Below are 14,487 nucleotides of genomic sequence, written 5' to 3' on the forward strand. Positions count from 1 at the left end.
AGTGAATTTAAACAGTTAAAAAACGATGCATGTAACAAGCATGTTGGATACATGCAGCTCTTAAAGTGACAGCAGCCTAATAAAACTACTTCTGTCATTGTCCTCAATGTTAATCTAACAACCAAAAAGAGCTCAAAATATTAATAGTGCTATTAAATTAAAGACAATAATATGAACAGTAAAAATAACACTGTTAATTTTTTTTTAGTTGTCTGTTACTGTTTGTTTTGTAACTGTTCGTGATTGGACCATGTGTGTCCTTAATAAAGCTTTGATGATGATGATGATGATGATAACAGTTCCTACAATACATTTTAACAGACATAATTTGGCATTAAAATAACTGAAGCAAATGTCTATTAGATAAGCCAACTAATTTGATTCATACTGTATTATTTTGGTTCCTTTTCCCAATATAAACAAAAAAAATGCAATGAAAATAAAGGTATCGGTACTCTGTATCAGCAAGTACTAGTATTGTATTGGACTCATTTTGGAAAAAGTGGTATTGGTGCCACTGGTGGAAAAAGTACTAACAAATTGTACTCAAGTAAAAGTAGTGCTACTGAAGTAATAATTTACTTGAGTACAAGTAGAAGTACTAAATAATACGACTCAAGTAAGAGTAAATAAGTAGTTTGCTTAAAAACTACTCAAGTGACTACGTTACAAAGTACTTTAGTATTATTTTTTCTATTTTTACCCAAAATGGGAAGATAGCGATATGGAGCGCTACACTCAACCCTTTAATGCAATGCGAATCAACATAGCTTGCATCATATAATTTAATACAATAATATAACATGAAACTGACATGTAAACTGACATGTGATTTTAAAAAGTCCAGGAAAGATCATTTAAATGTTTCATTTGAATCACTTCAAAATTGAAAGCAAAGAAAGTTAAGTGACAGGACCCATAAAAAAAAGAGAGATTTACAACAGTAGCAGTAACAGTTCACTGAAATATTGAAACGTTAGCGATACTGATTCAAACACGAGCGCCAGTGATTGAATGACAAAGTGCGGTTTGCTACCACAGTAACTACCACAGTAGTTTTGAAAAGTGTCTGTCAAATGTCAGCTAGCTTGCCCTGTTGTTCTGTCGGCACCTTTGTCATAGTACCATAGTACTTTGTACTTTTGGTGAAAAATAAAAGTAGCGAAGTTGAATACTTTATTTTAATTCTACTTAAGAGTAAAAGTACCACATTTTAATTATACTCAAGAAAGTAGAAAAAAAAAAATCAAAAAATCTACTCAAGTACTGTAACGAAAGTATTTGCAAAAAGTTACTTTCCACCTTGCATCCCTAGAATTAACATTCGTATCTGGTGATCCGATCACAAACGCACAGGACCCAAAGTGTTTATGTGATCTGATTACATGTATGTGATCACGTGACTTTATTCATGCCGATGCGTCCCAAACAACCTCAACACACTTCACCTTCACACTCGTCAATCTTCCACTGCTCTAAAAAGATGGCAGTGGCTTTAAAAGAAAATGTGGAATGTGAGTCACATACTTACCAGCATCCAGCAGCTTTTTTACAATGTGGAAGTTGGAATGGGATACACTGTAATGGAGGGCGGTGTTTCCGTTGCCATCAGCCATATTTACAATGTGTTGTAGCAGGACAGGGCAGATGCCTCTGAAAGCATTCAGGTAATCCTCCACCATCTCTGCCACGGCCGTCTTCTGACTGGACACACGGAACCACTCGTGCTGCACTGTGTTCACATATGGCCTCTGGAATGACACAAAATGAGAAAAATTGATTGAGATCAGAATGTATTACAGGGGATTTACCTGAATTGTGCTCTGTTGTAGTAACACTTCAACATGGAAGGAATGCCAAAATCAATGTAATGATCCTAATTAGCCTATATCCACTTATTAGACACATCCTTTCTGAAATGCAGGGATAATACAGCTTTGACTTGAGGCAGGACTTGGGCGTAGGCCTGTCAGTGCACAGCTGGGTGCGTCTCAGACCCTCTGCTCGGGGTCAGCAGAAATAAGTGTTGATCCAACATTCTTTTACACCACGTTACCCACAAAGGAGCCCATTTCCTTCCCGTTCAGGCGCAGTGAAGCGGAGCATGAAGAAACATCTAAAACTCTAATTTGCTTTGAATCAGTTGGTTGTTTGGCAAGATTGCTGACTAAGCAAAAATAATAATAGCTTTTAAAAAAACGGCAAAATTTAAGAAACGAGAGGATCTCACCAAATAATTATACTAATCTAGAATCACAGATATTATTTTTGTGCACTGAGGGTTTACACAGGGTTATATTATCTTACCACATCTTTACTGGATAGAGTCTTGGGGTCGCTGAGGTGGGATTTCAGCATGTTGCATGCAGAAAGCATCTTCTCATTCAAATCATACCTGGGAAGAACAAAAAAAAAAAAAGCAGTGTTAGTAAATGCATGACACTTGTGACTGCTAACCAGTAGGGGGATTCAGGATTCTAAACACTTGACAAAGATGTAAATGCTAATGTATTTCCATTACCTGCATACAAGTGCATAATCTGTCAAAAATTATTTTACAAGAACGTCTGTGTCTTCTGAGCTGTTTTGTGGCTTATTGGCTCTCACATTGTAGAAAAAGACAACAGAGACTGCGGTCATGTGATCTGGTTATCTGACTTAATGAACAATATCCCGTGAATGATCCTACTGGACTAAACTAGGAATCTCTTATTTCTCTCCCGTCTCTCTATTATTCTAATTCCAAAGTAGCGATTTAAAACTTTATTTGTGTCTCCCCTTCATTTCCAATCTCTATTAGCATCTTTTACTGTTGGAATGCTTGTAAATTAGGGAAACATAATATAGAGCCTAAGTCCCGCCCCTCCACTTCCGGCTAATGGGACTTTATTTCGGAAAAAATATGAATGGTAGTCAATGGCGAGAGACAACTTATCTTTTTATTCCGTCTGAACTGTGCCCTTAATTACACGTATGATGTTTGTCAATTTAAAAGATAATTCTGAAAGTCAAAAACGTCGCAGTTTGTCATACAACAGAAGAGTAACATTTAGTTTTATGTGAAAATCGCTCTGTGAACTACATCTCCCGGGAAGCGAAACGAGATCCGCTGCTCGTGTGTGCGCAGTCTGGTACAAAACATTGAGGTAGGACGGCGTAACGTTACGATTATAACGTAAGACTATAGAAACAATGACAGACAGCCTCAGTAAAGTTAGCTTCATTCATTGAGAGAAAATGTGCGCCTTTTGGGTTTGTAGTCTTTGTAATTACGTATTTTCACAGTCTTATACCTCAACGGTTTTACATCAAACTGCGACTTTCTTTACTTTAAAATGTATCTTTTAAATTGACAAACATCATATGTGTAATTCAGGGCACAATTCAAACGAGATCAAAATATTTGTTGCCTCTCGCCATTGACTACCATTCAATATTTTTCCGAAATAAGGTCCCATGGTGGTCGACCGGAAGGGGAGGGACTTAGGCTCTCTATAGACCACGTCTGAATGTATATAGAACTATCTGCCAAAGTATTTTTAAAAGTAGTAAATGGTTGAAAATATATAAATGGATTTTTCCATTTAGCATGGGTAAGTGTGATCAGCTCTCTAACTGATCACATTGGAGACGGATTGAAATGCAAAGTGTAAATGCATTCTAGCTAAAAGAAAATATCCAGAAACTATCCAGATATGAAATAATGTTAATTCCAGGTGGGAAGAGGACTACCTGGAGATTATGAAAAGCATTACTTTAGGACTCTTTCTCATGACTCATGTCAGGCTTGGTATGCAGGATTCTTAACTGATAGGATTATACAGAGCTCCCATTCCTGCCTCCAGTGACTACATTCCACTTTTTAAAAAACCTTTCAAATATTACATTGCAGACATCACAGCCAAAATACCTTAAATTTTCTTTCTAATGCAAGAGATGCTTGAATTGGTCTAGAGTCATAAATGACGCAACACTAACTATGGATCACTTGTTGCATGTGGATCTAAGAGTTACTGGCAGTACTTGCCTCTGCCTTTTGTCCTGGCCTAAATCTTCAGTGTCTCTATCTTCATCCACTGCTTCATTGTTTCGGAATTCTTCTTTCCTCCTTTCTCTCACATTCGCCATCTTGTCTTTCTCCTCCCCTTCATCCTCTGACCCAGAGGAGCTGCTCTCTTCAGAGCTGGAGTCATCGCTCGATGTCGTCTCGTACCTAAAGATGGAAAACAGCAGTGAATCTATGCACATTTACATGATACTCTAGAATACCTTATTCTGACTCCGGGGCGTAGCCAGTATTGGGCCAGGGCGGCACTGGCCCGCCCACGTTACTCACTGGCCCGCTAAGGCAAGTTTGATAAAAAATACATTTTTTGTTTATTTTTATTATTCAAATGTATTTAAGAAAATAGATTAACATATACCTGATTTATTGTTGACTGCTGTGTGTGTTTAATTTGTTTCCCAAATAAAATGGAACTGTCGAAGCAAGTTATAGAAAGCATCCGTCCGGAATGTTATTGGTTGCTATGGTTGCTGGGGGTTACGACAAGAAAACTCTCACTGGCCACGGCACCACAATAATGGCTGAACAACTTTCTTTAATGTGCTATTTGTAAAAAGTGAGAGTTGAGGAAGAAGACACGTTCTTCAGACTCATTAACCCACAAGAAGGTTAGTCAGGTGCTGGCGGCGGCCGCTTCTCTCTCCCTCTCTCCCGGTCAGCCTGACGCAGGATTACCCGCTAAACTAACTGCAATATTATTATTATTATTATTATTTTAGCTCATTTTACTTTCGGGTGAACTGTCTTTACACTGCTGATTAGCCTGAATAAAATAGACAGGTTATTGTCTACTGGTTTATCCAGCCTTTATAGAGCTCTGTTGGTTGATCATGATGATTTGCCGAATACAAATATACTGGTTTTGCAGTTTGTCTATTAATTTTTCCACTTTCTAATGTTAATTATTATTGAAGTCATTTTTTTCTATGAAAAACTATAGGCCCACTCACATTTTCACTGGCCCACCCAAAATTAAATTTCTGCCAACGCCACTGTTCTGACTGTTCAACTGCAGCACTGATTTGGTAAAATAACCACTTATCACTTATTTATTCATGGCAACATACCTAATTTCATGTGCATGTTACTAAGAATATATACATTTATATTGTAATGTTGTTGCAGCTTAAGCTGAACTATAAGTAATATGTCATGCTATTTTTGACATATTTTTTATCATACACTTCTTCCATGAGAAATACATTTTCTCATCTTACTTAGAAAGAGAACCTACCCTCCATTCACACCAACAAACTGCAAGTTCTTTTTTGTGCCATTAGGTCCCTGATGACCGTCTTTCTTCATGATGGACTTCAGGGTGCTGTGACTGCCTAGTAGGGAAGACAAATGCAGACAATCAACAATTATTATTTTATACTGCTAAAGTGTAGCTTAATTATTTACATTTGAAATCATATTTTTCCAGGTACAAACAGTAGTCAGGTATTCAAGTTTACATGCATATTGTTAGTGCAACGACATATTTTGTATTTTATAAATAAGTAATATTGTGCCTCCACCAAAAATTCTGACAGAAATCTACACACCCTATCAAAATTGATAGAAACACATAAAGCTGACATCATGATTTATGAAATAAAGTGTTATAGCTGTTATGGGAAATGAACAAGAAGAATCTACTTTAGCCACCAACAGCTAATCATGACCATAAGCTGGAGTTGGCTATACTTTTCCAAATATTGACATGTAGAATGTCCAAACTTATTGTCATTTTCAACAGAAGAAAATATCATCAAGCGAGTTTTTCCTACTTCAGGAAAAAAATCAGTGTTTTTGCATATCAAACATGCATTTAGAAAAAAAACGATGTGAAGCAAAAGAAACATCCCGCAGCCTAAAGCTATGGCAAACATGTTAAGTACAGGCTTTGCTCTGCCAAATACCAAAGAGGATCACCGCCCCTCTCCACGGAGACTGAAAAAAGAACAGTTCTGAGAACTGCCAGAACATGCCCTACAGATGGACACACTCCCTCTGACTGTCTCTATCTCGAACATTGTGGATGATGAAGACACTCATTATCCACGTTTCCCTTATTTTGACGGGTGAGAGCAGTTGAATCCCTGGAACTACATCCCTTGAAGCTGTTAATCTGTTACATGCTCTTCTAAGACAGTCAAACAAGGGTGGCTTCATGAAAAAAAAACAAAAAAACATCCATCAAGGGGAGTTCAACATGAAGATTCTTTTATAATGGTTACAGTCTTACAGTATTTTAAAGCGAGACACAGGTGAATAGGGTATTTTTTAACTTGCAGATATCACCATAAATCTTTCCCAGTTGATTACCTATATTAAAATGAGAAAAAAAAATGTATGACACATTTTCTGTTTAAATATGCAAATTATGCATTATCTAATTAAATATGCATTAATTTGCATCCATTCTAGTACTCATCTATTAGAGTATTGGATAAAGCCAGGTTCAAAATTATTACAGAGGGATTTATGGATATACTTTTGTTATCCTATAAATCAGAATATACTGTCAATAGCCTTAAAAACGATTTTTGCCATATTTTTTGGAATAAAATGTTATACAAATCAGGCTAGGAATAATATATTTAAAAGTGCCTCTGTAAATGTCTTCATAATATAACTGGGTACAAGAATGGAGAGTTTGGTGTATATAGGTGCTACTGAAGTGGAGATTTCGGACTTAAAGTATGAGAGAAAAGTCACGATTGGTTGCTGATAAAAACAAATACCATATTTGGATCCGACAGCATTGTACAGGAGAGAGAGAGGTTTCTAGCGGTGTTTGTGATGACGGTGCAGACAGCGATCGCGGTGCAGCAGGATGATTTAGAATGCCAAATTACGAGAAAGTTACATATGCAAACAGACAAAGTATAGTATAAACACCTAAATGTGTATTTCTGACTTTTTTCACCACAAGTCTGAAAGAAGACATGTTATTGAAAACCAATATCCAAAAATCTCAAAATTGACAAGTGGAAAAAAAAAGATGTTTTTGCATGCCTTAAAAAACTACAACTGACTAAAACAGCAAACATATTTACAAATATGTCTTGTTTAGTGATAGAACTGGGCATACAGTACCATGCAATGCTGTGGACATTTGCTGGTCCATGCGGCTTTTCTGTGTAGCTGTACTGTGTTCATGCGAGTCGTCAGTATAGACATTTTCTATCCGTGAGACCTCTGTTCTCACACTACTAGAGTGGGAATCGACTGCATTGACCATCTGAGTTTCTGGATAAATGGAACAAGAAGAGACAGAAAAAAGGCAGACATGAGGAACAGCAATATATTTCTGTACATAATTGCTCGCTCTTAAATTATATGTCCAAGAAAACATTATAATATGGCTCCTGGCAAAACAGAATTGCATGAAAAGGACATCAATATCACATAGAACTGTGTCAGAATTTGTTCTTACAGATTATCTCACAGAGCAATGTGCAATGGTTATGATATGAATCTGAATTCAAGACTCAAGATATTCTTCGGGTTTAGATTTCAGATGGTCTTTAGTTGGCATGACCAAAGGTAGTAATATAATAAAAACATTTCAGCAAAAGAATGTATAATATGGATGGAGAATACCTGAGAGCATCTCCTGCTTAATCTAGAGCCAAATCTTTTCACAGCAGACATGGAAACATTAAATCTTGGCAGCAATTTTGACTGATCCATTGGCTATAATACTTTGATGCGCATTTCAAATTTCTCTCCTTAATTCTCGCTTTCCCCTTCTTTACAGAGCAGAAGGAATTTTTATTTATAGCTTCAGAGCATTCCATAAAAAGACATGCTAAAACGCTGGTATTCTAAATAAAAGATTAGAGAGAAATACAAGAAGGTTGAACCAAGAACTTTTAGATTCCTACCATTTTTAAGCCTTCATTCGTGGAAATAAAAACAGTACTTGTGCACATACTTACCGTATTTTCCGGACTATAAGTCGCTCCGGAGTATAAGTCGCATCAGCCCAAAAATGCGTCATGACGAGGAAAAAAACATATATAAGTCGCACTGGACTATAAGTCGCATTTATTTAGACATTTATTTAACAAAATCCAAGACCAAGAAAAAGTTATTTAAACAGACTTTAATTCATTAAAACAGAAGGCATTTAAGTTATTCAGCTACACACAATAGCACAAAGAACAACAGGCTGAATATGTGTCCGGTATGTTAATGTAACACATCAACAGTTAGCTACACAATAGCATAAAGAACATACCTGAGAGGCTGAATAGGATAAAATAAAATAAAATAACATAACAAGACAGCGAGTCCAACAGTTATCGGTAAAGCAATTTCACCAAGCTCCCGCGATCTTATTCCACATCACTGAACCCGTTGAATTCTTCATCCTCCGTGTCGCTTCTGAACAACTCCGCTATTTCCGGAGAAAGATGAAGCGCCGTCTCCTCTTCTGCGGGGCTGTCGTCAGACTCGGCATCAGTTCCGGTTATTCCAGCCTTTCTGAATCCCGACAGGATGGTTTCGGTTGTCACTGCAGTCCATGCAGTGTCGACCCATCCAAGGACTTGCTGGAAAGTTGCATGGCGCATCCTCCCGGTTGCCGTGAAGCTGTGCTCTCCATCCACCATCCACTCCTCCCACAGGCGACGCAAGACTGCCTTAAAGCTCCGGTTCACCGAGATGTCGAGTGGCTGGAGTACTTTGGTTAGGCCTCCAGGGATGATGACAGGTATGGAGTTGCAAGTTTTTATTTTATCTTTGAATTGTGGCGTTATGTGCGCTCGCATACTGTCCATCACAAGCAGGGCTTTGCGTGTTTTAAAGAAGCCATCAGGACGCTTACTGTAGCACTTTGTAAGCCAAATGTTCATCATTTCTTGATTCATCCACCCTTTCTCATTCACGGCCACGACAACTGTGGGGGGAGATTCGTCTTTGGGCATGGTTTTCCGTTTGAAAATGACCATCGGTGGTAATTTCGATCCATCTCCACAACATGCCAGCACCACTGTGAAGTGTGATTTCTCATGACCAGTTGTCACTATATTCACACTTTTCTGCCCTTTCTCTGCGACACTTCGGCCCATGGGGATGTCAAATGTGAGGGGGACCTCGTCCATGTTGATTATATGATCCGGTGACACGTTGTGTTCAGTTACCTGCTTTTCAACAAACTCACGGAAACTATCGATCTTAGCTTGGAAGTCTGCTGGCAGTTTCTGACACAACGTTGTCCGTGCTCTGATAGAGAGGCGGTTGCGTTGCATGAAGCGGTAACACCAAGAAGGTCCGCCTGCAAAGTCACTTATATTCATCTCCTTAGCAACTACCAGGGCGTGGAGACGCAACTGCACCGTTGACAAGCCTCTCCCGGCAGCGCGTTGTTCAAGCACCCATCTGTGGACTCGTTCCTCCAGCTCTGGCCATCTTGCTTTCAGCCCGCGATTAGCTTTCTTTGTTTTCTTCATTTCAGTTAGAGTAACCTCTGCTTTTCGCCAGTCCCTCACAAGTTTCTCATTCACTCCAAACTTTCTTTCTGCTGCTCGATTACCGTTTTCGGCTGCATATTTTATTACCTGCAGTTTGTAATCTGCAGAATATGATTTTCTTTTTGGGGGCATTTTGTTTGCGTTCAGTCTAATATTTCAGTTAATATCAGTTGTTTTCAGTTAATTTTTTCAGCGGTAAAACTGCCGTAGCTGTAGTCTAGAGCGCATAGAGCGCTCTCTCGTGGCTGTAGACGGTAATGTCACCCCCAATTTCGGCAAATGATGCATTCACGTACCACATACCACAAATACATCAAAAACTCGCAAATAATAATCTGGGGCCGTCAGCGATCCTGTGACGAGTAAATCTTGGTAATTTTGATATATAAGTCGCACCTGACTATAAGTCGCAGGACCAGCCAAGGTATGAAAAAAAGTGCGACTTATAGTCCGGAAAATACGGTAATATACTTTGGATATGCTTCAAAAGTAAAAAGGGGCAGTGAAATATTTATCATTATGAAATCATCATTGAAATAAAATTAAAAAAAATCACAACAGCTCCCAAGTAAAACCAGACCAGATCATTGCAATATGCAAAAAAAGAGCTTTTAAAAATAAGCATAGATCCTTAAAGGGACACACCACCCATTTGCATTAAGCTTTCCATTGTTATAAACCCAGTCATTCTATTGAATGGTCGTGCAACACTCATTTTCCACTGAGACGAGAGAAATCTGCTATTTACCTTTTTCACTTCCTCCCACAATGACGCAAAAATCGTCATTTTACGTCATTGTAGGAGAAAGAGTAAGAGTGGGGGATTTCTGTAAAGACTACAAGCACTAGTTCCCACCATTTCAAAAGCACTCATAAGGGACCTAATGTACTAACAGACCTATCATAGATCAGTGCCAAATTTTGAAAATAAGGACGAAGGTACTGAATAGGTAGATGGATACATTATGGAGGATTGGGATTACACGTCAGCCATTGTGTCAGCCATCTTTTTTTGGAAGCTAAGCTAGCAGGCTCTTGTTCTGTGGAGAAAGCTGAGTAGTAGGGGTTACCATCCTCTTTTTCCGGACATGTCCGGCCGTCGATGTCCGGGATTCAGCTTTTGCTTTCTGCAGTCCCCATTCATTGTTTAAATGCACAGCTTTTGTTTCAACCAAACTGAATTCATTCTGATTGCTGAATCTGAACATCATGTTTACGTGAACGCTAAACAAGTGATCGGTTGATGTGCGTTTTACCATTGCTAAGAAAATTCCCGCTCCTCCGTAAGAGATACGAGACCGGTGTGTCTCACAGGTGTCGCTTATCATAAAAATTACACCACCAGCCTCGCACAGTTCTCCAGCGCCCCTCACTTGTCCTGCTCAGCACAGTAAACATGATGAATGGCGACTGTAGAACGCAACAGCCGAATCCCGGACATTTTGGGCGATCTCAAAACACATTTTTGGGAGGATGAAGACTCACTAATAGCCTAGACTTGTTGTTTAACTGCTGCGCTCTGTTACCGGTAGGCGTGGCCTCCTAGGGCAGCGAAACAAGTGCATTCTGGGAGTAGTTGTCTTTTATCCACATTTTCTGGCTTTTCTCAGTCTAGAAAGCTCCAAATTCAAAAATAATTTCACATGTCTTCTACATATATGACCCATTTTAAATACACATTCATCTTTCCAGAGGTGAAGTATCCCTTTAAACATTGAGCATATAGGGTTTAAGCAAACTGCAACTAACCTTTCACAGTGTAGTCTGATTTCTCCTGCTGCCTTAGAAGGTCCACATTGCAGAGCTCCTCAACACTTCCATACTTCATAACTGAATTGATGGATGATAGTGTAGTAACTAGCTCACTGTTGATGGAGCTAAACTGGGATTGTTGAGGTGGGTCAAATGCATCTGCCAGCTCACTGTAGTTCTGAGCAAGCAACATCTGCTGTTCCTGCAAGAGCTTTTGCACTCTCTCTATGTAGTGATCAAGTCCAACACCTGCCCCAGCTGGTGACTGGATGGGTCCTGCTGATGGCATTGATCCTACAGGCATAATCTTAACTTGGGTCGGGGCAGGAGACTGACAGGGGCCACAGGCAATATTCCTTGTCTTCTGACCGACTAAGAAGTTTTCATGTATGTTAAGGTGGCCAACCCCAGCCTCTTTAGTTTTGCAAGATGCTGACAAATCAAGCATAATCTCCTCAGATGCTGTAGTACCTACTGAAACGGAGCGTGTTTTCAATGTGGCTGGCACATCTTTTACAAGACCATCCCCAATGGCTATTGTACGAGTCTCCACTGGTACAGTGCTTACTTGTTTGTCTTTTGAGTATGATTGTGTATTAGTGCAGGAATCAGTAAGAATGGCATTGTCTGTATTGGTTAACTTGGCTATTGTCTCGATTTCTGTGTTTGTGTACTGTGAAGCACACATGGGTAAGACCATGACTCCAAAATCAGTTCTGTGAACATCATCTGTTGCTGAGCTCTGGGTTACCATCTCCTTGATGGGCCTGACCATTACATCCACTGAACAATCTCCACATCCAATAGACCTGAACTCTCTGGCTAGTTCAGCCTCTCTTTTGCAAAGTCCTAAATCTTCAGCCGTTAACTCCGTGTTGATCCCCATTTCACATACACTTAATTCCACTCCCACACTCTGGTTGCACATCACAACCTGTCTGCCAACACACTGATCATGAACCTCAGCACGTTCTTGTACAACCCATCTCTCCATTGGCAACTCTTGACCCACCAAAGCATGCCTTGCATCTGGTCTGCAAGTAATGCCAACTGAATTCATTTTTGGGACATGATTTATGCTTGCGTCATTAAACTCAACATGGTTGCCAACACCTTGGCTCTCTGTGGACACTCTGGCCTCCACTGAAATGCTGTACATCTCTGGCCTAGCCATCATACCCTTGTCTGTTTTTTTTCTCGATCCAGCCACTTGAAGCTGAAGCTTTAGCTTTCCCATCTCCATTTCGTGGGTGGTCTCCTTAAGTTGGACCTCCAGTCTATATATCTTTTCTTTGAGAGCTTCGATGGTCTGGTGTTGCATCTCAATTTCAGCTTCTACCTCACTGCTCATTCCTAGCATGGCTTCAGTCACACCAACACATGTGCTCTTCACCTCATGCTCCGTTCCAACAGCCACATCTCTGCTTTTCCCAGGAGACTTTCGGTAAACAACCACATCGTTCATGTTCTCATCGGCTCCGACACCAATAGACTTGCTCTCACGACTCCACCGCTGGGTGTTTTGGTTTGTTTTTTGCTCTGTTTGGTGTAAGCTGGGCTTTATTTCCTCACCATTGTCCTGTATGTTCCTCTCCAGAGCCTCCACCTCAGCTGTCAATTGCCTAAACTCGTGTAGCCTTTGGGTGCTCTGCTCAGTGTTCTCCATCTCCTCAATGTGAAGTTCAGAGCCTGTCCTGAGCTGGCTCAGGGGCTCATACTGATCAGCACTGCCAACACTATAAGAGCGCTTCCTAAAACCTCCACATGGACCCTGCCCCGCTAACTTGGAGTTATTCATTTTGGACACTAGTTGCCTTTTCTCTTCTTGCAAGACTGATATCTTGACTTGAAGAATTGGGATGGTCTTTACCTGCTCTTCCAGTTCTTTTAGTCTCTTTAAAGCCACTACCATCTGTTCTCGAATGTGCTGGAGGTGCAGGGGGCTAACATTGGTCACTGGTGTGGTCATGCCTGAGCTGAGGGGACTGTGGCGGATAGAACTACCCATAGAGGATGTGAAGTATGGGTTGTACTCGCCATTGCCTAGATGTCCATTGTGTTGGAAAGAATGCAAGCTAGGGGAAATCTGGCTTGGCCCATAGGAGCCATTGTAAGAGGACAGCGAACTGGATGAGCCCATTCCGCCAAAACTGGCCAATCGCCTGCGAGGCGGCTCGTTGACTGGTGGCTGCATAAGAAGCCGCTCTTGCTCCAGTCGCCTTCGAGTCTCCATCAGTGTTTTCTCCACCTGGGGGTTATGGCGAAGAAGGCGGGGAGAAGGTGGTGGCAGCAAATGCTTGGTCTCAGGGACGTTCACAAAGGCTTGGGGAGCTTCATGAACTTGGGCAGTAGGGCCAGGGGGGGCTACCTGGTTCTGAGGCGTGAAGTAAACAGATGACTGTTTGCTCTCATCGCTGTTGGAAGAGGACAAGGAGTCTGTTGAAGTCCACTCAGTCTGGCCACTGCAACTGCTCCGAGGAGGCGGCACGGACCTGACCACTTTTGGCTTCCTCTGGATGTTTAGCTTCTTGATGGTGTTGCCCCGCTCAATATCATCAACATACTTAAGGAAATCCAGGTCTAGCTGATAACCATATGGGGTTTCCAAGCAGTAAGGGTCCTTCTCGTCATCATCTTTTTCTGCAAAAAAGAAAAAAGAAACACAGAGTGAAATTTAACAATCTAATCATTGTACAATTTATATGTAAATTTCTATTATTATACTATATTATACAGCCAACAACTCAAAACAAAAATATACATTTTGACAGAATGATTCTTCAGTCCTTAGATACATTAAGTATATTTATAAAGTTTGAAACCAACTCTTAACGTTACAGGTCAGGCACAAAGGTGTGATAACAATGTGAACACTATTGCCATGCCCTGTAATCATAACAGTGTGAGTCAGTCATTTCAACAGCACTTTACACTTATACAATACATCGCTAAGATTTTTCCAAGAACAATCAAACCATTAACTAAAAAAACAAGTTGAAATTTTCATCTATTGGTTTTCAACTCTAAACGTAAAGAGTTATTACACAAAATATCATGGCAAAACAAACTCCATGTGTTTGCTGAGAATTTGTAAGGAGGGGGCAAGTGGGGGTGGGGTTAAGGAAAACAAGGAGAGCAAATATTTCTTTCTACCCAAAGATCAATTTGGGCTGATGCAATTGACAATATGTTAAACATTTCACT

General features: G+C 40.1%; 1 protein-coding gene across 3 annotated transcripts in view; it reads right to left on the minus strand.

The window, feature by feature from the left end:
* kank1a (KN motif and ankyrin repeat domains 1a) overlaps positions 1-14,487 on the minus strand; it is a 59,058-nt gene that overhangs the window by 3,391 nt on the left and 41,180 nt on the right. For all 3 annotated transcript variants that reach the window (XM_089130148.1, XM_039649917.2, XM_039649920.2), the window contains 6 exons: positions 11,281-13,923; positions 7,151-7,303; positions 5,301-5,397; positions 4,028-4,213; positions 2,308-2,395; positions 1,532-1,751 (listed from right to left, as the gene is read on the minus strand). In XM_089130148.1, the coding sequence (XP_088986274.1) occupies positions 1,532-1,751; positions 2,308-2,395; positions 4,028-4,213; positions 5,301-5,397; positions 7,151-7,303; positions 11,281-13,923 (3,387 nt within the window). The remainder of the gene's footprint in view (positions 1-1,531; positions 1,752-2,307; positions 2,396-4,027; positions 4,214-5,300; positions 5,398-7,150; positions 7,304-11,280; positions 13,924-14,487) is intronic.

Source organism: Pimephales promelas, chromosome 4, assembly GCF_988280905.1.
Source record: "Pimephales promelas chromosome 4, fPimPro1.hap1.1, whole genome shotgun sequence".
In the NCBI taxonomy this organism is placed as follows: domain Eukaryota; kingdom Metazoa; phylum Chordata; class Actinopteri; order Cypriniformes; family Leuciscidae; genus Pimephales; species Pimephales promelas.